The sequence below is a fragment of the Crocodylus porosus genome, unplaced genomic scaffold, assembly GCF_001723895.1.
Source record: "Crocodylus porosus isolate Cpor-Errol unplaced genomic scaffold, CroPor_comp1, whole genome shotgun sequence".
Lineage (NCBI taxonomy): Eukaryota > Metazoa > Chordata > Crocodylia > Crocodylidae > Crocodylus > Crocodylus porosus.
The window spans coordinates 53,235,120-53,258,126 of record NW_017728907.1 but is presented as its reverse complement, the minus strand read 5'-3'; the positions used below and the strand labels follow the sequence as shown (position 1 = coordinate 53,258,126).

Sequence of the window (23,007 nt, the reverse complement as noted above, 5' to 3'; positions counted from 1 at the left end):
CCTGAGAGACCGCTACAGTTTGGTTTTGCTTTTTAAGGGTGCCCTAGATTGTCTGAATGTTGACTCTGTGTCACCTGTCGAGCAAGGGGCATAAACCAACCATCTAGTCTCATATCCCACCCACACAATGAAGAGAGATCAAATTGAGCCAAGTGAGATCTTAGCACTTGCATTTTCTTAGGGATTATAATTTTATTGGTGATTTTCACACCTCTGACAACACTGATCATGCAGTTTAGCGTTGTGCAAAGTAAGATCCCTTTTCAAAATTGGGGTTTGCATTCCCAGGTATGCCTGTCTTTTACTGTTCTGTAATGTTTTCTTGCAATAGCAGTTTCAAAACTTCTCTCTCCAGCTTGCCTATAGATGGCTAAGTGGGTGCATAAATGTCTGTTTATACAAATTCATGAGCTCATAAAACTCATAGATACGTTTCAGCCTAGCCCTTACCTAAATACAGTGCATTTCTATGATTGTATCCTTTTACCATAGTTTTTAGAGAGGGTGTGAGACATTCATATTAAGGTTCATAAATCATGGGACAGACTAATTGGCTGTGCAGTAAGCTAATTTACTCTGCACCAGAATATTCCTCTAAATACAAGTACAATGCTGTTGTGGAGTTTTTTTACTCCACAGCAGCACACGTATAGACACTGCCCTAGCTGGCTGGGGCACAAGGGTGCTTCACTGCAGGGGCTACCTGCCCGCTAGCCCCACACTGAAGCACCCTTATGCCCCAGCCAGTCCCTCTGCAGCACATTGAGCTGAGTGGAGCAGCCCCACGTTCCTCTTACCCAGCTCAACATGCTGCAGTTCCTGGCACAGGTACAAATGGTGCACCTGGAGCAATAAACTCTGTCATGACATGCTGCAGAGTTTATTGCTTTGCCTTAATATGCACAAGTAGATGTGCCCACTATGAACTGGAGAACAATACATTTTAAGAGGGATATTTCTAATGTTAGTTATGAGCCATGTCTTTAGAGTGTTACTTTTTTTGCATTCTTTTCTCAAACAAAGCAGCTATTACTGTCACAAGAACAACTCAACAGCATCTGTCATTTGTCATTTCAATATTATCACAGCTACAATTGTTAATCTCTATTTTTTGATTATTTAAATATTTTAAAGGAAAATATCCTTGCTACAATGGAATATTTTCCCACCAGCTTGCTTATCACTTGCTTTTCTGCATGCTGTATAAAACAGGTCATTGAGCAAAGTGTTTCAGAAATTGGAAAATAATGGGCCCCTTCAGGACTAGAGCCAAGTACAGGTATTCAGTTTCTCCTGGGAGAGTCACTGTTATCCCAGGAGACATCACAAATGTACAGATCTTCAGGATTTTTCTCCCAGAGCAAAAATGGCAATTGCAGGAGAAAAATAACCCAGGAACATCCCAGGTTAAACCAACAATCAACTAATCTGTCATCTTCCCAGAATCCCACTTTTATACTGGGAGAAAAATTTGGGACATTGTGAATGTATACAGTATTTTATATGTAAGAAACCGTTGCCTTTCTTACAATACATTACAATACATTATTCACTGACTGAACCAAACTGTCCAGATTGTCTCCCTTTTTAATTCATGTTATAGCTAAGTGTTCCAAAGGTCAGGCCATCTCATTAGAGAGAATATCAAAATGGATGGCAGTATATCTTCTTGAATTGGTGACCTTATCAAACATTATGCCTTTGAATTGCTGTTGTGACAATTGCCAAGTTAGTAGGAATGTTAGTACCATTGATGTTTGACTGATGCAGCTGAAACTCATTACTTACTCTACAGTGACTGTATTTTTTTTGAAGATATTCTTTTCATTGTGGATCCTACAACTTCCCCTTCATCTGTGGTTTGGGGTTTTTTTGGAGTTCTCTGCTATCACAGGGCACATCCAGGCAACCATGGATGTTTGGTTCCCTGGGGACACTTTGCACCACTGCTTCTTGTCCCTGGGGAACACCTGTTCAACGCACGGTTTGGCGTGTGGCAGTTTAGCCCGGGTGGTTTAGGGGAGGCTGGGCCAGCACTTAGCTGGCCCCAGCAGCCTTATCTGGCATCCTAAAGGTCTTCCGGGGCTGTAGCAATGGTGATTCTGCCATGCAGAGCCTGGCCAGCAGCCGCAGCATGGCTCTGGGCAGCCAGCTCTGCTTTTGAGTGGTGTGCACTGCCTGTGTGTGCACTACTTCACTTTGTTTTCCCATTCAGGCAGGAACACATGGCAGGAACACCGTGTTTCTCTCTGCATCCAGGGGCCAAAAAAAACGGGCAGGAAGAAAAAGTGGAGCAGCACACATGTGAGCAGCGCTCTGTTACACCACAGAGAGCATCTAAATGTGTGATGTGTGGTGTGTGGCGCCACCAATGCATTTGCAGCCCCAGGCTTTCAGTAGCAAGGGATCTGAGAGAGTTTCATGACTGCCCTGCAGTTCCTGTACAAAAACATGAATACAAAGGAGCTCAAATCACATGTGCAACCCCAATAGATGTGGCTTTTTAAAAGACTTTTGGTCTTGTATGATGCTCACGATACCTACAGTGGGATTGATACTGACAGCAGCATTTAGAGAAACAAAGTAATAGTAAGGAAAATAATTGGGTTTTTTGGTAGAAACACCCGACCACTTGCACAGGGTCTTGTCATTTAATCTTTCCACTGCTTTAAAAGGGTGTTGTTTACCAGTGTCACAAAACTCCACAGCAAAAACGTTGAATACATTTGTGACCTTATCCAACAATGTGCCTTTGACTTGCTGTTGTGACAGTTGCCGTGTTTGGTAGTTAATGGCAGCTCCTCTAATGGGATAAGTAATCATAGCATTGATTATTGTTTAGGCACATGACACCTGTAACAAAGATTTCCTAAATGCCCTTCATTTCAGTCTAGGAAGTAAGACACAATTAGGGGTAATTATGAAAGGTGTGTGTGTATATATATATGTATATGACACATTTCTTTTCTTTTCCTTCTTTAGCTATTTACTCAGATGTGGAGTCAGATTTCCATGCCAAAGTTCCTGTTGTTTTTTGCAAAGATGTTAAAAGGTTTGTGTAGTACAGGATCACTAATATGATATCACCTTTTATTTGTACCTCACGAGAGCTGGTTGCTTTCACTTCTAGCAGCGTATATCACTGTAATAGTTACTCTTACTGTTGAAAAGGGAATTAAAAAGAAGAGAGATTGGAAAGAAAAGTGAACTTTATCTTCACACTAGATCTAGCTCAGATTCACTAATATGTTAGATGTGGGAGTCTTGGTAGTATTAACCCTTTTAAACAAGGAACAGAGAGACTCATTCTTAGGTGATACTTAAAACTTATTCCAACCATGCAGTCTAAGGATCTTAAAGCATTTGAGAAACATTAATTAAGCCTTATAACCCCTGGGAGAGGTAGAAAGAGGGATGTGGGGGATAACTTCGCCAACTGCTGAAATGCAACTACCTACAAAATGAAATGTAGCTCCAGTTCAGTGGTGTGCAATAACAATTTAGGACAGGAAATAGCTGATTGCTGCTCCAAAGGAGTAAACACTCTGGGGCAAGGACTGTCTTCTCCTTGCGTGTGTATAAGGTGCTAGCACGTTGTAGGTGATACTTTGTAAGGATGCTTGGAGCCCTTTCAAGGTATTGTTTCAGAAGGGCAGCAGCTAGTATATTCTAACCATTATGTGTGAACAAGCTGAGAACAAGTCAAATCAGTAAAACCCCCTCCAACTTTAAGGGTGAAAACAGATGTTACCTGATGCTTCATGTTGTCACCATAATGCTTGTTATGGCAGCACAAATGGTGAGCAAATAGACATCAGTAACTTTTGTCACACCACATGAAAGGAAAATCAGTGGCATGATAAATTGTGGTAACAGATTGTGCTGCTTTATTGTGGCAGATGTTTATTACTTCTGTGGCGCGTCTCTGCAGATATGGCTGGCTGGGGGAAAACCTTGCTCTTCTTGGCTCTGTCAGACCCGGGGGTCTGCCCTTGATGGTGCAGGGGTCTGGCCGAGCAGGGAAAGTGAGCTGAGATCACATTGCCCCTTGTCCTGCACCACCAAGGGCAGGACAAAGGGCACTGTGTGTTTGCCCAGTGAAACGGATCAGCTGTGCCATGACACATCATGTCACAGCTGATCCGCTTCATTCGGCAACATCTATTTCTAGCCTAACGTTCCTTCATCTGGGGTTAAAGTTGGTGAGGTGTACTGCATTTGAATTGGTCTAAGCCTGTTCACACAATAGATTTACCAGCTTGCTGCCCTTTTGAAATGTTCCCTATTTGAAAGGGCTTCAAGTGTTCGTGTGTCCACAGAGTATAAAAAATAATTTAAGGAGGAAGGATGAAATTTCCTGAAAAGATTTACCCAGCTCATCTCAACTCTTCGATTAAAAAAATAAATAAAACAAACAGGAGAGCTTTAAAAATTGACCAGATTTGTTTCTTTGCATTTAATCTGAAAAGTCAAAGCCTTTCTGTTCTGAAAAACAGAACCAGTTTATCACGTGAGAGAGAAAATAAATCTAGAGAGTACAACTGAAGCAAATAAAGCGCACATCAGAGATGATTGTCAAGGCACCATTTTAGCATATCATGTGGTTTCATCTAGGTTTTTTCGTACTATGTTTTGTCCGAGTTCTGCTTGGTTGGTGCTTTTCCTGCACCTCTTGTGAAATCCTTCCTGCAGGTTTATTTCTTCCACAAAGCCAAAAAATATTAATCCATCTTAGTCAGATGCTCCATCTATACACAGTAGTATTTAATGCTCAGGTGGAGAAAAGGGAGAAAAAGGTATTGACATTTCTTCTGGGTCTCCCATGTGTGTTGCATTCCTCCAGGCACATTATTAACAACTAATAAATTGTTTGGATGTTGCTACTGTTTCTTTAATAATTGTGCGATTTTGCATCTTTCAGGATGATAATACCCACAACAGTTTTGTCTAGATTTGAAGGTAGCTGTTTGAGGAATGGATGAGATTTTACATAATTTTAATCTCTGTGAAATACAATTTAATTAGTAGTTTACAAAATCTTGGTCATAATGCATGCGCAGTAGTATAATCAACATGTTTCTTCGTGTTCATGTGACTTTTTCATTTTTATATACATCTGCAAAATGTATTTTTAACTAAAGCAGGATAAACTGTAAAGGGTTTTTATAAACGTATGATCTAGAGAGCATGCCTGGCTAATACAAAAAGAAAAGATGTACCCCTTTCTTCTGCTTGCAAACAGAAACTTCAGAATAGAGAAGAGAGAGAAAGTGTGTCTGCATCTGTGTAGGAGTTAAAAAAAGATGGCCATATCTGAGACAGTCTAACAGGATTTGCATCAGATGTTGATAGTCTCAGGGATTTATATCTGGGGTACAGTCACTGTAGGCTAAAACTATGTATACACTATTTCAGCCCCAGAATGTACACCTCTAGATTCCTCTGCATTATTAGGGTAGTTTTATGCATAGATTTACCCTTTTCTAACATATCAGATACAGTACTTATTAAAGTATTTAGCACTTTATTGTGCTTTTTATTTTCAGCCTTGGTTTGCTTTGCAAAAATAAGTTGTTCTCTACTTCATGTGTGTAGGAGGAGTTTAGGTGAGTTAAATAAGGCCACAGTTAATCGGAAGCAAAGCTGATCATAGAAAGTAATCATCAGTGACATTTTTGCATCTTGTACAGGAAAAGATTTTGGTTGGTTCCACATCTGATTCCCGAGTCTTCAGTAATGAGGTTTAACTCAGTTATATAGGTACCAGGGTGTTTGTTAAAATGACCCATCACTTTCATGCATCAGTTAGGCATGTCATCCTGAAGTCAGGCAGAAGGTAGCACAGGGTGGCAGTCTCGAAGGTGTCACCCTGCCCTACCTTCTGCCTTTCATGTAATATGGAAATTTCCCTATTTGCTTTTAGTATTGTGAGATCTGCAGTCTTTTAAAATCTGTCTGTTCCCTGCAAGATACAATTCTGAACTTTAAACTTTTCTTAATTTTCTTTTAATTACAGTGGTTTAACTTGTAAAGTGAGTGCTAGAAATGATGTGGCCTGTCTTACAACTGACTTGTTGGCTGCCCTTGGCAAACTGGAGCCTGTCCTTGTTCCCCTGGTACTGGCTTTCCGCTACTGGGCTAGAGTAAGTTTTATAAAAAATAAAGACTGCTTAAGTGCATTTATTCCTGCTTTGACAACTCTGTATAACGTATAGTCTGAAACAGCAATAAATTTGCTACAGAAGTAGACCTCTGTCATCAGACAGCAATTCCCGGTGCTACTAAAGTTGTCAAAGATGTTCTTTATCTCACTACATGAAAATGGCCAGTATAGCCTCATCTTTCCTGTAAATTCTTCACATTCTTCAGCATTTGTATGCTACAATTAGAGAAATAACCATTAATCTAAGGAGAGAAGAATTGAAAAGCATGAGAAGGATAAAATTGTTTTCTTACTCCTGAGCCTTATTAGAGGTTGAGAAGAAAAATTGACAAATACTGATAGGAGGAGCTGCAGAAGGGAAGGTGGCAGCCTTCTGTTAACAGGGACCTGAAAGACGGAAGAGTCTGTCCAAAGTGAGTAGAGAAAATGTAAAAATAAGGCCCATGGCACTGTGTAATAAGCAGGGATCCGGGTTTCCCATTTCCCATGGGAAAACGGAGAAAAATGTGGATTTTCCCTTTTACCTGGAAAATGTGGATTTTTTTATTTTAATGGAGAAACCTGCGAATTTGCACTTTTGCAAAGAGCTGTCTACAGGTTGGCAGAGTTCCAGCCTGCAAGGGGCTTGAGGGAGTGGGAGGAGGGTGGTCAGGCAGGGGCCATGGCCAGGCAGGCTGGGGAGTAGCTCCCGCAGGTAAGTGGGGAGGAGGGATTGAAGCCCCCATAGGGAGGGAGGAAGTGAGTTGGGCAGGGCTGGAGCTGCTGCCCAGCCAGAGGGTGTGTGGGCCTTGGAGCCTGGGGCTGGAATACATAGCTGCAAGGCCCCGGTGGGGAGTGGGACAGGGCCACACACAGCTTGTCCGGGGGTTGGGGCTGGCTCCCTGCCACTGCATGCACTCCTGGGAGGGCAGGGTGGACCCGTGCCCCCAAGATCTGTGCATGGGGCGGGGGTTGAGCGCAGGCTGTCTGCTACGGGCTTCGGCTCCCCACCCCGCTGTCCTACCCTGGGCTGTCCGCAGCCCATTGGGTGTGATTAGCGCGGCAGAACAGAACGGGGCTACGCAGGGATGTTCCTTGTCACTGCAAGTTCTGTGCTGCCCTGCCGAGGCCTCCCCTGCCCACATGGCAGCGGTGGGGGATTGTGCCCCTCACTGCTGCCGTGTGGGCAGGGGATGCCTCGCCAGGGCAGTGCAGAACTCACAGCAGCAAGGAGCTTCCCTATACAGCCTCACTCTGCCCTGCTGTGCCCGGTTGCACCCAGTGGGCTGAGGAGGCCCTGGGGGAGGGCAGCAAAACGGGGAGACTGAGCCCACAGTGGGCAGTCTGCCCCTGCCCCACACACCGATCAGGGGGCACAGGTCCCCCCTGCTCCTTGGGAGTGCATGCAGCAGCAGGGAGTCCCCTGCACACACCCCCACCCTGTCCGAGCCTGCAGATGGCAGGGAGTAGAGGGGTGCCAGCCTCTGAGCTCCACTCCACTATAGCAGTCACTGCCTCCTATGGGTGCCAGTTGGGCTGGGGGGCTGTATAGGTATTTAGAATTTATTTTATTATGGTGATTAAGGCACTAGGCTTCCAAAATTGCCTAAAATGGCTTTAAAATTGTTAATATATCAAGAAAATATTGTGTTCATCTTTTTTTATCGGGGAAAACCAGGATCCCTGGTAGTAAGGATATAAACCTTTGGTTTTTGTGAATACAAACTGAAGCAATTTATTGATGAATCGTCAAACTCTTGGAAATAGACTATGGCTATTCAGGACTTTGTTCCAATATATAGTGTTGAAAATACAGGAGCCATTCTGAATTCTGTGTTCCCTGCTGTGATTGGAAGCCAATGGTGCGGAGTATGTCCACTTTCTAGCTGGAGACAAGCATGTGCATTTTTTTAAAGTTGGCAAAAAAGGTGAAGGATGGAGGAGACTGGGAGGAGAGACCTTTTTTATTGAATTGCTTCTAGTCTCCCAGTCCTGTGACTGCTTTTAAGCTTATATTTCTAAAATTCCTAGCTTGATCCTTAGAAAATGCAATTTTTATAGTCATAAAATCTTCCCCAACTCTAACTTGCAATAAAATATTGCTCGTAAAGAGGTCTGGTGGAATTCAGCTAATGATTTCAAGGGTGAGATTCTCTTTCCAAAGGGTATGTCTGCACCACAAAAAAGCTTGTTCTTAAGCTTACTTGGGTTGAAATAGCAATAAAGGCAAGGCAGCTTTGATTAAAAGATCAAGATAAAGCCTACTACAAGGGATCCTGGCTTTGAACTTGAGCATCTAACTATAGCGTAAACTGCTATTTTTAACCTAGGTTAGCTAACTAGGGTCGGCCAACCAAAGTGAAGAACGCTATTCTTTGCGATGTAGATTCACCAGAAGAAGGATTTTTACAGCATGGTCAGATTGGTATGGGCCAGGGGGGTGGGGGCAGGGGTTGCTGTCTGTCTTGGATCTCTTGAGTGTATTTTGATAAGCCTTGCAGCAGCAGCACACTGGCCACCCTTGTCCCCCTACTCTACCTATGGGAGGTTAGGGTGCTCTGCTTTGTGGTTTTATGACAGAGTTGATTGCGTCATTTTGGCAAGAGGTTAAACAAGGATTTGTACAGGATGATTTGGACAGGGTTGATCCTGCCTCAGGTGGCTGGGCTAGAATAACTTCCAGAAGTCCCTTCCAGCCTGACTTTCCTCCGATTCTAAGGAGAACACAGAGCTGAGTGCTTAGGGGGAGACTCTCTCATGGGGTCCAGGTGCCAGTAATGCTGCTCAAAATCCCAGCAATGCTGCAGTCCTTACATAGAGCCTTACCATCACATGACATAGTCATAGAGCCTGCCATCAGAGCTTCCCTCTGTATTTGCCTTTTGAACCTGGGATTTGTAAAGATGGCATCAGGCAGCAGTATATCATCCACAATCCCTGCACCAAGGCATGTCTTCTCAACCTAGAATTGCAGCTTATCGTTAGGGTGCCCATGTGTCTCGGTTTGGGCAGACAGTCCCAGATTCTGTAGGCTGGTCCCAGCTGGTTGGTCAAAAATCCTGAGCCAGAGTCCAGCGAAGAGGCAGAGCATCATGGTCCACCAGGCAGGCGAGAGAGCAGGCATTGCTGCCTACTTATGGTGCCCATTTGTACCACTTTTTGATTCTTTTGCGTTATGGGAAACAGGTAAAGTGGGGGTGAGACCCTCACCTTTAAATCATATACTCCTGAAACCGCCAGCCTGGCCTGGGCTGCATTCCAGCCTCTGCAACATGACGATGCAGAACAGCTGGGAAACACTGGGTGTCCTGTTAACAACAATGATTTGTCGAAAGGGACAGTGCCCTGTAATGTGGCTGTGAACTCTTTTCCAAAACGAATTTCCAGTGAGAGCATGTATTTTTTGTAAAATTTACCATTCATCAAAATTATAGGTAGCTTTAAAAATGAGCTCATGTAGTTCACCAACACCTTTACTCTGTATCTTATAAAGACGTGAGTGGTGATCATGAGAAATGAGCTCTAACAGTCCCGTTGAGTACACTCCACACATTTCTGTAATTCAGTTTTGATTTCAGTATCAAGTAATACTTGACTTTAAATGATATGAGTTCAACAAAAAGTGCATTCCGTTATATAGTATTGTTATAGATTGTTTTATGAAATGCTAGTGCCATAGAATACATACAAGCAAAGCAATATGAACTAAAAAAGTGAACCTTTTGACTCTTAAAAAAAAAAAAAAAATACAAAAATAAGTCTCTTGAAAAACTGGAAGAATAGTCTACTGCCAGATATGAGGAAGTCTTATATATGTGAGGATTGAACAACAGAAGACTTCCTGGGGAAAAAGGTTAGGTCCCAGACAGGCTGGTGTATATGACCCACAGATGCACAGAATAGCCTTGCTGTGGCTCCTGAGCCTTGTGCAGCCCCCAGGCAGATCTGGGGTGGCATCTGGTAGAAAGCTGGGTGACGCACACTGTTGTGGCCTCCCGTAGGAGAAGCACAGGAGTTTTTGTTACCAATCAGGAGATTTTGGTAGGCTGCTCCTTTGGGCAGGAAGATTGGCTACCCCATGTATATGTGACAGGAGTCCTAGTAAAATGCCAAGATCTTTAGAAATGATTGGTGTTTACATTTTATCCTGGGCTGAAGTGTAGACACAGCAGAATGGTCCAAATAATGCAGTAACATGGAAATTGCAAGGTGAGAACAAAGGAGTGAGATGCTGCGTTTGACTTGCATTCAGAAAGGAGATCACGCAGGAAGAATGTATATAAAAGTTTATTGAGTCTTTTCAAATCTCACCAGCAAAAGAAAACAGCTGATGTTGTGTACTGTTGATTTTGAAATGAAATGCTTTCTGCCCAGCTTTTGCAAATGCTCTGCAATAATTTTGAATCCTTTTATTGGTTTATTTATCTGATATATTGAATTATATGCTAAATTTTATCAGAAAACTAATAGCTTCTCTTCTTATAGTTGTGCCATATTGACTGCCAGGCAGAAGGTGGGATCCCCTCATATTCCTTTGCCTTAATGGTGATATTTTTTCTTCAACAAAGAAAACCACCTATTTTACCATCCTGTTTAGGCACTTGGGTAAGTTATTGGTTAATAACATAATCCCACTCTGGCAGTAATTTAAGGGGTACATAAGTAGTTTATAGGATTGTAAATTCTGTTTTATCTGACTGGATTAGTAGTTCATTTAAAAAAAACAACCCAGAAACAAAAACACGATGCATATTTTTTTTCTCTGACGGTTGATATGTGCCTGATATTTCTGGGGGAGGTGAAAGTCTTTCATAATACACAAAGTAATTGTACAGTGCTGGACTTTGGGAAAGGAAGAAAGTTTTTCTTTTTTAATTCTGCGGCAGTCTGTTGATATGGCGTTGATTACACTGGCCATATACTCTTGTATGGTTTACTGCATCCGATCCCGTCTCAGAAACCCTCTAACTGTGTTTGTAGATTGAAGGCTTTGATTCAAAGAGGCCAGATGATCACCAGTTGAAAGTTATAGAAGAGAAGTTTGTACGATGGGAATACAAACCACCAAATAACGGAGCAGGGAAAAACTCAAATGGTGTTGAAGGCAAGACTAAAGCTGAGCAGCAAAAAGGTGGCAGCAAGAAGGCTTCAAGCTCAGAAGCAGATAACCAAAGTAATGCTAGGGAGAAGCAAGGAAAAGTGAGTCTTCGTTCTGTCTGAGGGCAGACCCTACCTGGGATTTCTTCTGCGTGATCACTAAAGTTTTAATCTAAAAGAGGGGCTAGAAAAATATTGGAATTTCCGTGTCTTATTGCAACTAAATACTTTTGTCTTTGTTTCAGTCTCCCTTAGTATTTGAAACACCCCACCAGGTGTCCCTGGGGCAACTGTGGTTAGAATTGTTGAAATTTTACACACTGGAATTTGCTTTGGAAGAATATGTCATCAGTATACGGGTACAGGAACTTTTAACCAGAGAGAACAAGAACTGGCCTAAAAGGCGAATAGCCATTGAAGGTGGGTTGCAGAAATTATGCACTGTCCTTTGTACTATTGACACGATCTTTCGACGATGGATTGCATCAGTTACAAATGATGGGGAAAACACAAAAACATTTTCTAGCTAATTGGACTGCTTGAAAGTGTGTCAACCACCAAGTACTGCAGCATGGATTGCTGAATCTTGAAATACTTGGCTTTGGTTTTTAACCACCTTTTCTTCCTTTCTTTCCATTTATACGTACTTATCCTTCTTCTGGCCTATCTCCATCTGTTTCATTTCCCTTTATCTGTATTGCCTCCATCCATTTTTTTTTTCTTCTCCATTCCTTCTGGAAATGTGGGAACGTTGCCTCTGCAGTTCTCATACTATTGGATCTTTCAAATGCCTTTGATCATCCCATCAGTCTATTTCCCCTGCTTCTGACACTTAAGCAGAACAAAGGGGAGGGCGCTGATCAGAGGAATAGAGCTAATTCAATGAACTGGAAGCTGTCATAGGTCATAGTTTCCACAATAGGAAGCTGACCTGTAGCTTCTTGGGAAAATTGTTGTGTTCTAGAAAATGCCCCAAAATCTGAATCTCCTGCCCAAAAGAGCACATTTGGCAGGTGTGATGTTGAGTGAATTTGGGAGTGACGCTTCAAGTGTATTGATAGGACAGAGCCAAAGAGAAGTAATTAAGTTTTGTCCATTTCTAATTGAAAAACAATGCGGGATTTTCCGGGGGGGGTTAACTTTTTTTTTTAACATTGTTTATTGGGAAAGGTCAAAAATATAATGTACCAGAACTTTGGATTGTCCATGGGAATGAAAGTGAGGGTTTGGAAGAACGTTAGGAGGGAAGATTAAACTCAGGTTTTATATGGGTTTGAGATGTGATGCAATAGCTAAATCTGAGACTGAACAAGAGGATGTCGATTGAACGTTGCAGGGTAGAACATATTAGTCATTAGGTCAGGGACGTAAGTGGATGAAGTCTCCTAGATCAGGGATGCTCAACCCCCGCCTGTAGAGCCATGTCATCTAATCCATGGGGCTTCCCGAGGATCTGGAAATTTGGCTTTGGGCAGAGCATTGGCAGCATTAATTGCTGCCTCCATGGTAGCAAACTTTTGGAACCTGGGCAGACCCAGGGGCTGGATAATGTGGCCCTGCATGCCACATCACACCACTATGCAGCCAGATCCAGGTGTGCTGGATCAAACTGGCACATGGCCAGATTGGGCTGGTATAGCCATGGCAAGGTGGGGCACAGCTGGATTGGGCTCGTGCGGGGCCCGCACGGAGTACAGCTGGACTGAGCTGGCATCACTCATCCACTGTGGAGCCATACACTTGAGTAACACTCTCCTAGACAAATAGGAGCGGACCTAGGAGAGAATCTTAATGAGTAGTTAATAGAAGTGTGCTCAAGGAGGTTTAAAGTATGAGAAGATGCAGAAGAAAAAGAAAAGTAGAAGGAAAGTCTGAGGGGAAATAGAGAAAAATGTGAATGAAATGTTTCAAAGGCAAGAAACAAGTCCAGAGAGAGAAATATTTTTTAAAAAGTCCTCCTGCAAAAAAATGAAATAAAAAAAAAATGCAGGAAGCAGGGGTATGGTGGGTAGAGGGTCTACATTGGCTGTGATCAAGCAAAAGAGCTCGGGGGGGCGGGAGAAAGGGACTGGACAGATGACCTCATCGCACATGTCCTCACAAGCAGGAACATGCATTTCCCTGGAGACAGATACCAGCGGCACATTTGTGTTGCTGCTACTTGTCTCTGGGCATGCCCTTGCACACACACTCTGGCATGCAGCAGATTGCCCCAGGTGGGGTATGGTAGGCTGGAGCTGCACCTGGGCTGGCCCCAGAAGCCGTACCTGGGATCCTGGGGCCTCCTGGGGTTGCAGCTGGAGCAGTCTGGGTGCATGAAGCCTGGCCAGCAGCCAGAGCATGGCTGCAGCAGACCAGGCTTCTGTTTTGGGCGGTGCGTGCTGCAGCCATGTGAGACGCCTTGCTTTCTGCAATTTTTTAGATACAGGGAGTTCCTGGTATATCATTTTTTCTTCCACACTGCAAATATGCACCATGGAGAACCCTTTTACATGTTCTGTGTGCTTTTTCCAGTGGCTTTTCAGGCACCGCAGAGCGCATGTTTGCACTAGTATAGACACGCCCGTATGTCCCTTTCAGCCCTACTTTCCTATGCTCCTGTATGTGGAAATTGAAGCCTGTAAGATATAATAAAGAAATGAGCTATGAGAAAGAGAGGATACAGAGGACCAGGAGGTGATTAAATAGTGGTTATTTGGGGAGGGAGGGATTGTATGTGGCTGTTGTATTTTTAACTGAAAAGGGTTTTTTTGTTAAAAAATCTCTTGTTTGTTTGCTTACTATGGTTAATGTAAGAGGAAGAAGCAACCCCGCTTGATGTACAAGTTTCCAGGTCAAATTATACAGCTACAGCAATAATGCCTTTTGATTTGTGAACATTTGATCTGAAAGCTACCAGAAGACTAAATAGAAAAGCCCTACAAAGTGATGTTTTGACAGTCAGTTTCCTGAATATGTCTTTACTTTTAAAGATGCTAATTTTTAACACTAGATTCCAAGATAACTATGCAGTGAAGGAGAAAACATGGGCAGGATTACATAAAAGTTCATTGTCACATATAGATACTTATTTTCATTTCAAGTTTATCAGTTGACTATAATGTGACTTTTTAACAAAGCAGAAATATCCCACAATTTTTAATAAATATTATCCTCTATAGTGAATAATAGACATTCACTGTTGGTGTACAGTGATTATACAGGAACGCCTGTAAAGAATCCCAGAGGATCTAGTTCCTTAAGTGGTACTTAGGAACAGTATGTATCTGAGCTATATTTATTCCATTTTGTCCTTCAGTCTTTTCATGAGAACAGTCAGATCTTCAAGGAGCTGAAGAGGAGAATGCATAGCATAAATACAGTTCTGGACTGCACTATAATATGCACTTATTTGAAATGCAGCGTAGTAATAATTTAATAGTGTAGTTCAAATAGATGACTATCAGACAGTCAGTAAAATATATAAATTGGGTAATAAATTATTACTATTTGAATGATCTTTTTTCTAGATCCTTTTGCACTAAAGAGAAATGTTGCACGAAGCCTAAATAGCCAGATGGTATTTGAGTACATCCTGGAGCGATTCCGGACAGCATATAAATATTTTGCATGTCCACAAAGTAAAGATGGGACTAAATCCAAACCAGATACCAAGAAAAAAGAAAAGGGAAAAATTAGCAACAAGAAATCTACCAAATCTGGAGACTCTGTAGCCAATTGTTGCCTTCCTCAGGCGGATAAAGTTGGAGAAAAACAGAACGCAGGAAGTGGATGCAACATGCAGGAGAGTGAAGTTGAATGTAATGAAAAAGAATCTGCTTCCAGGAAATGTATTCCCAAGAACAAAGACAATGTATTGGCAAATAAAACAGATGTGTTAGACTCTAATTATGAAGAAGACAGAGGGGAAACTGTATCCCTTATTCCTAGTGAACGCTGTGAATTAAAGCAAAAATTACTCAAAGAGCAAGATGATCTAGAGACTTCACAAATTTGTGTCAATGAAGATGAGTTAAGACACCGTTGTCATTGCAGTGAACATCAGTCGTATGACTCAAATTCTGTTAATGAATTTTCTGATGCTGAAAGTCAACAGAATTCAGTAACAGAACGTTCACAGAAGAATACGTGCGCCAGCACTAGCACGGCAGCTACCTCGCTCAACTGCAAAGCAATGGTAGAAGTTTGTGACCTTAAAGATGAAGACAGACTCTGCACAGAAGAAATGCATTATGTGTTTGATAAGTTTATTTTGACTTCTGGAAAGGTAAGATGCATTTTAAAGATGCTCAGATGGATTTTTTTTTTTTTTATTGCTACTACATGAACACATCAATAAAACTTGCACTGTATTTACCCAAATCAAAGACCACTTGAAATTTAAGATGACCCCCAAATAATATATATAGACAACGTATAAATTTGTTACAGTTTTTTCCATGTATAGAATCTAAATATTGGAGGATCATCTTAAATTTGTCCCTGCCACCACTGCAGCAGGGGCCATCAAGCAGCCTGACCCCTGTTCCCTGTCCTGCTGTGCCTGCCCCCTACCCCTCCCCTGCTTGCCTTCTATTGTAACTCTGACCCCAATCTGGCTGGGGACACAAAGCACCTGGTGGCCCTGGCACATCCAAGCAGCTTGTGGCAGAAGCAGCACTGACCTTAGGATCGTGCTGGGATCGGGGCTGCTGCCACCATTGTACTGCCACAGCTGCTGTCAAGCAAGAGAGTGCCAGAGTGGGGCTGGAGCTGTGATTGAGGGTAGGAGACAGTGGGGAGCAGTTGTGTGGGGGAGGATTAGAGGGAGCAGCAGCAATGGCTGTGACTGACCCTAAGCCCAAGTTGAGGCAGGAGCCAGAACTACAATTGCCTCTGCCCCCCCGTACTTGAATCCCAAGATGAGGAGCTCCCCCCTGCATTGCTTCCCCCCCCAGTGTTGAATGCAGGGGAAAGCTCATCTTGGATTTGAGTAGATGCAGTACTTGGCTGCAAAGTACATCACTTCACTTTGTGACAGACATGCATCCTTCGGATGCGTTGTTTTGTTACTGTCCCATTGCCTGTCATGAAAAGCCAATGTCTCTGTTTAACTCTGCTTGCTCTCTCAGGACAGTTTAGTTTATAGACTAGAAAGAAGGTAATGTGAGGGTATGGCCATGGGTTGAACAGCTGTAACACAATGTTATCAGCACCATGATCCCTTTTCCTGAAAAAATAATCAGGATTTGCCCTAGTAGGGGACATCAGATGTGATCATGCCAGGTTATAGAAGTATTGACTGTTGGCAAATATTACTTAGATCTTACTAGAAGTACTGTTCATGTAGAACCACTGTTGTGCTTATGCTCACTCCTGAGGACTGCAAGGTTTGCCTTTGCCATATTCCCTTCCTCTGGGAAAAGGAACAGCCATAAATTTGATGGTAGAAATTTCTAGACTTTCAATGTAAAAAAAAGTCAAGCAGCCCAGCTTGGGCATCATTTTGTCTGCCCAAACTGAGAGAAGGACCTGATCTGTCTGCAGGCCCTACAGAGCTGGCAGGCCTCCCTGGGTTAACTCCCAGGTGGGCTTTGCCATGGGAAGCTATTGAAAGGCACCCTTTGGCGTTGGCCTTCGGCTGGGGATGGAGGTGAGGACTGAGGGTTATTCTTTTATTTCCTTCTTTTGGGTCTTTTGAATTTATATCCCTTGTATAAAGGGATATAAATGTTGTATTTGTTGGAGGGAGGGAGGGCTATTTATGTGTTTTAAAGGCCAGGTGCAGGCCGAGGTGGGTGTGGGGTTAGGAGGGATGTTGGGAGAGAAGAGGAGGATCTCCTTTGCACGGGAGGGAGAGAGTGGGTGGCTTAGGAGAAAGTGGAAAGAGGTCTTTATATACAGGGCACATCTGGAAGTAATATTAATGCTCCTGAATAAACTCTGGCATAGTTCACACCAGAGTTTATTACTCCTAGGCGCAGCGTTTACACATACACCTAGGACCACAGCACATTGAGCCAGTGCAACTGAGCCCCGGCTGGCAGAGGGCCCGGAGGGGTTAGCTAGCCAGCCCAGAGCTGCTCCATCTTGGCTTAGTGTGCTGTGGAGGGGCTGGCTGGGGCTCGAGGATGTTAAAGTGCAGGGCTAGCTGGCAGGCAGCCCTGCACTGTAGGACCCTTGTGCCCCAGCCAGTCTTGGCCATTGTCTACACGTGTTTTGCAGCGCACTAAATAACTCTGCCAAAGGATAGTATTTGTCCCAGACAGTACCATCCTACAGCAGAGCTGATTAGTTTACTGTGACCTAATAGTGCTGCACATGTAGACAGTGATGCTTTACTGTGGAGCTAATTAGTCAACTGCAGTAAAGCATAAATGGAGATGCCCCCATAGATGTTAGTGTGGTTGGGATGGACCAGAGGATTTGCGTGCCTGCATAATAGCTGGGGTAGTAGGAGTTGGTAGGTGGAGTGGAGTGAAGCTGTAAAATGTTGGCGCGTCATTTGGGGAGTCTGCCTTTTATCTGTGGGTTGTTATAATTTATTGTAAGCTACTCTGAGCCTTTCTGGGTGGAAGGGGTATAAAGTGAAATAATAAATGAGTAAGTAGAGAAAAGACCTGCCAATACAGTGGTCAGAGATTTGCCGACTTTGTGTTGCTAATTAGATTTTTGGGAGCAAATTGATAATAATCGGTTTTCATCAAGCCAAAATCCTAAGAGTTCTCAGAGGCAAAAGTCCTGGTCACGAAAGTGATCAGCGACTCTGGTTTGATCAGATCTCTTTATTTTGGCTGTCACCAGAGGAATTATATTGAAGTTCAGGGAAACTGGTCCTTTAATTCTGAAAAACTGTATTAGGAGCACTATGATTTCTGCAGCGCCTTCATTAATACATTCCTAAAGAATTGTGTTTTGTCATGCTCCCTCTTAATTATCCTCTTCCCTTGGCATGCTGACTTTTTTTCTACCGTCTGTCTCAGTATGCCTCGTAACATGGCATTTGGGGGGATAATATTGCATGTTATGGAACTGAAGGCTTTAATGGACTAGAACTGGTGTGATTGATAGCTATGCAGTAGAAATATATATATTTTCCTGATTATGATAATTGAAAATATTTGGGATCGCTGCTTGCTGTTTTGTTGTGGTTGAAAAGTCCAGTTTGTTAAAGGGATACTTTTAACTTTTCAAATCTTTTTTGGAACTAATATATATCTATATTTTAATCAGTGATTTTTTTAAAAATTTTTTTAAAAATGTTGGCTGGTCACGATAGTCAAATTGGCTGAAATAAGTTGAGAGACAAGCTGCGATCATTTGTGTACTTAAATATTGTTGGAAGCTGAGACCTATGAATAAAGGATTCCTTACCTTCCCCATTGCGTACATTAAAATAAATTGATTTCTGAAGTTACCAAACATAAAACTGAATCTCAGAAGCATAGAGTTGTAAGGGACTTCACATGTTATTTAGTCTTAACTCTCTGCATAAATACAGGATGTGCTATACCTAAACCCCCCCAGGCAAATACTTGTCTAGCTTCTTCTTGAAAACCTGCTACGAAGGAGATTTCACATCTTCTCTGGGCATCTTGTTCCATTGCTCCTCTGTTCTTATTGAGGAAGTTGTTTTGTGCATTTGTTTAAAAAAAATCTAACTCTACTTTTGTGCAATTTAAACCTTTTGAATTTTTGTTCCCATTTCTCTGGCCTCCTTGCTTATTTTTATCTTCTGGTGGACTTTCTAAGCTCTGGGACCTGAAGGTGATATGTCAGAGGGTGCTTCTGTATTGTGCTCTGTATGAACACTGTCCTTGCTCACCCTACAAATGCTCTAGGTTGCCCCAAACTTGTATAGAAATAGTATTGGGATGTGTGGAAATACCATAAATTAAGCGTTTAATTTATTTATTTCATTGAATAGCCTCCAACTATAGTATGCAGCATCTGCAAACGGGATGGCCATTCCAAAAATGACTGCCCAGAGGATTTTAAGAAAATTGATTTAAAACCACTACCACCAATGACGGATAGATTTCGGGAAATACTTGATCTAGTGTGTAAGAAATGCTTTGGTAAGTACTCTGCTACTGTTGGGATAGTTGGGACTTTTTATCGTGCTACCAGTCATAATTTCTATAGAGCTAACTTCTGTTTCCATATACGTAGGTAATAGCTCTGCTGATTTCAGGAGAAGGACGTTAAGTTACATCCACATCCTTGAAAATAAAAATTGCCCCGCGTTTGCATTTTCTTGTCATGCTGTTTGATTTCAATAGACGTGTCAGTCTAGAATTTTGTCCCAGAATAAGTTTGAGGAAGAACTTTCATCTCGAGTTTTTCACTGGTTTTGGAGATAAGTGGCTTGCGTTCTTAAGGTGTCGCTGTGCCCAGTAAAGTTGCCTCAGCGTTTGCCTGATTCTGCTGTTCCTATTTAGGAAAAGTCCCCTTTGATTGGTTTTGTCTGAGTAATATCAGCAGGCTCAAGCCCCAAAATAAAATGCTGTCAGCACTGACTAATACAAAAAAGTTCAGAAATACATTTTACTAACTATTCGTAGAGAAATAGTGTTAGGAAGTACCTTAATCTGTGAAATGATGATCTGTTTGGTGTAAAAAATTTAGCAGAATGTTACATCATACTTTTTTCTCCTGTTTTTTCGCTAGATGAATTATCACCTCCTTTATCTGAGCAACAAAACAGAGAACAAATTCTGGCAAGTTTGGAAAGATTTATTCGAAAGGAATATAATGGTATGTAATATCAGGTACAATATACAATTTGCTGTTAAACTTCCAGTAGTCTGGAAGATATCGCTGTGCTCCACCTTACTTATTTGTCCTGTTTAAGATTGAAATGTCTTTATTTGTTGTGTATCCATAAATAAACCTGCAGCTAGTTAAGCTTGATCTTGAGCCTTCTGCCCTTTTTCTTTTGCTTTCTAATGATGCTAGCATGAAGGAGACCTGCAGTGGTGTAAATGAAATAACAGTTGGCATCCTGACCTCAGCACAAGGGGTGTGCAAGGCCAGGAAAAGTGCATGTTTGAACTATTAAAAAAAAAAAAAAAAAGTATTTGTGTATATTCCAAAACAGATCAATCAAAGCCAGTGCCACATTGTATTATAATAAAACAATTCAGCATATGTCAAAATTATTATTTAATTAGCAAATCTCTAATGCACTGGGCTAACAAAAAAATCACTCGTGTTTTAATTCCTTATCTACTGCATGTACAAATGAATGTAATGTCCTCGCTTCCTCTGTTATCTAACAGGAAGTCTTGGAGGTATCCAGTAAAAACTAATTTTAAAGCCCCTTTAGTGTATTACAGAAAATGGATTCCCAGCCTCCCGCCCCAGTGAAGCAAGTCACTATAATAAGCAGCTATTTAAAAAAAAAAAAAAAAAAAAAAAGTTATACAAACGGGCAAAATCAACAACTTTCCTGTGACACTTTCTGTCTCTTCTTTTGGCTAGACAAGGCTAGACTTTGCTTATTTGGCTCTTCAAAGAATGGATTTGGATTCCGGGACAGTGACCTGGATATCTGCATGACTTTGGAAGGCCATGAAAATGCAGAGGTGAGAGGCTTTTTTGAAAATGATGTTTCACACTGTACAATGAATACTCTTAAAATGAAGACAGATTTATGTTTCACTTACTACTCGGGTAGGTAGGCTGTGAATTTACAGTGTGCCACCTACGCTACGGCAACACCCCACTGGAGCACTCTTTGGGCACGTTAGGTGTGATGTCACTTTTTCTGCTTTTTGCCTCGCACAGACATTCACTTGCAGTGCGCATAAAAGGCTCACATGGGGAGTTAGTGCAGAGTGACCAGTGGCACTCTGTTGCTTGTGGAGACAAAGTTTGCTCCATGAAATACAGTATTTGGCATTAAGCTTGTTTGTTAGGATAGGATCTATATTTAATAGCTCAGACTTCGCTACTTGTTTGTTTTTTTTCCCCTAGAAACTAAATTGTAAAGAAATCATTGAAGGTTTGGCAAAAATCCTTAAGAAGCATCCAGGTATGTGGTTTAAGTGTGTTTTGCATGATGATTACCGGTATTTATTTATACACTTAATATTTATGGGCATGTTTTATGTACTGAAGTCTTGCCTCTTCAGGTTTAAGAAACATCTTGCCTATAACAACAGCCAAAGTGCCTATAGTAAAATTTGAACACCGACGGAGCGGCTTAGAGGGAGACATCAGTTTATACAATACACTGGTGAGTATCAGTTTCTGTAAAAACAAATTGCACTTTTTTCTGGGTTGTTCTATACAGACAGTAAACCAGGAAGTCTAAACAGTTAAAGGGACTCGGAAGTTAACTGGGGCAGTATTTCTGAGTCAGAAGTGATAATGATGTATCATTGTTTTAAATATTTTAATCAACTAGGTCCAGGTTCTCAGCCCAGCTCCTAGCTGAACTAGCTAGGCAGAAATGGAGCTGTTATTGCTGTAGTCCCCGTGGTACTTTTGCCAGCGTGATCCCTGTGTGGCTCCCAAGTTCCTGACTTGCATTGTACTGCTGTTCCTTTTAAAGCCTCTGCACCAGCAGAGGTGGGGACAGGATCTGTCCTAGAGTGATGTCACGTTTGAACTGATTACTCTGCTGGTATTTTCAGGTGATAAGTTTTACAAAATGCTGGTCTAAATTTAACCTTCAGTTGCATTTATGCAGTCCCTGTGAAGTGATGCGTAAGTCTTAAGTGAGCAGAGACTCTACCTCACTCAGAATTTGGCTCCTTACAATCCTTGTGTCTGAATTGCAAACTAAACTGAGAACTATTTTCTAATTCTTGTCTGACTCCTTTTTTTCCAGGCACAGCACAACACAAGAATGCTGGCTACATACGCAGCTATTGATCCTAGAGTACAATACTTGGGATATACAATGAAAGTTTTTGCTAAGGTAATATCAAATGAAAACATGGCTTTTATCCCTGTTTGTATGAAACTATGCTCCCTGCTAGATGGTCCTTGTCCTAAAAAACACCTCACATGTGCTAATGCCTAAGAAAACAAACAACCTTTCTTAAGCTGCTTATGTCCTGTGCGGCCATGTATATTGATATAGTCAAGTCTTAGAAACAGATTCTGACCCCAGAAATGTATATTATTTCCTTTGAAGCCAGTCATGTTACAAGCACGTATTCCAGTGTAGAAGCTGGCCTCTAATGCCTTCTGCTGGCTGGTTAACCGTCTTTGTTTCTTGGAAAGCTGATTATTCCAAAAAAGTCATTTCTTGAGCTCAAGCCAGTTGCAATTACAAAAAGCTTAACAAGTTTTGGCTCAGAATGTACTAGTGCATCCAGCTGATAAATTTTACAGCTAAAGAAAGCTGCTTGTCTCTCTCATAATCTTGTAATGAAGCATAATAGTAACTGTTTTGTGCAGTGAGATTTTTGGAAATAAACAGTAAATGATTTGGCACACAGCCAGCTCATTATTATTCTCCACCATTTAATTGGCTCTATTAATGTATTTTAATGGAAACACTAATGGGATATATATTTTATTACTGATATAAAGCTGTACTGCAGTATCAGCAGCTACTGTGCTGTATTCCAGTGGGGTACCATGAAATCTGCTTCTGACTTTGCTCTAGAACATGTTTCAGGATCCACTGTATTTTATCAGTATCAATAATGAATTTCCTAAGAGGGACTGGACAGTCTAGTTACATTTTTAGAAGACCCTGTTTAAATTTGCTGATGATACCAAAATTTGGGGTGAGGTGAGCATGCTAGTAGGGAGGGAAAGACTGCAACAAG

At 41.9% G+C, this 23,007-nt stretch overlaps 1 protein-coding gene across 8 annotated transcripts in view; it reads left to right on the top strand.

Annotated features, from left to right (window-relative positions):
• Positions 1–23,007, top strand: part of ZCCHC11 (zinc finger CCHC-type containing 11) — a 73,266-nt gene that overhangs the window by 26,940 nt on the left and 23,319 nt on the right. For all 8 annotated transcript variants that reach the window (XM_019531435.1, XM_019531431.1, XM_019531429.1 and 5 more), the window contains 12 exons: positions 2,983–3,052; positions 6,017–6,143; positions 10,628–10,747; positions 11,123–11,341; positions 11,485–11,659; positions 14,749–15,506; positions 19,146–19,296; positions 19,889–19,975; positions 20,702–20,805; positions 21,197–21,254; positions 21,355–21,458; positions 22,056–22,145. In XM_019531435.1, coding sequence (XP_019386980.1) covers positions 2,983–3,052; positions 6,017–6,143; positions 10,628–10,747; positions 11,123–11,341; positions 11,485–11,659; positions 14,749–15,506; positions 19,146–19,296; positions 19,889–19,975; positions 20,702–20,805; positions 21,197–21,254; positions 21,355–21,458; positions 22,056–22,145 — 2,063 coding nt within the window. The remainder of the gene's footprint in view (positions 1–2,982; positions 3,053–6,016; positions 6,144–10,627; positions 10,748–11,122; positions 11,342–11,484; positions 11,660–14,748; positions 15,507–19,145; positions 19,297–19,888; positions 19,976–20,701; positions 20,806–21,196; positions 21,255–21,354; positions 21,459–22,055; positions 22,146–23,007) is intronic.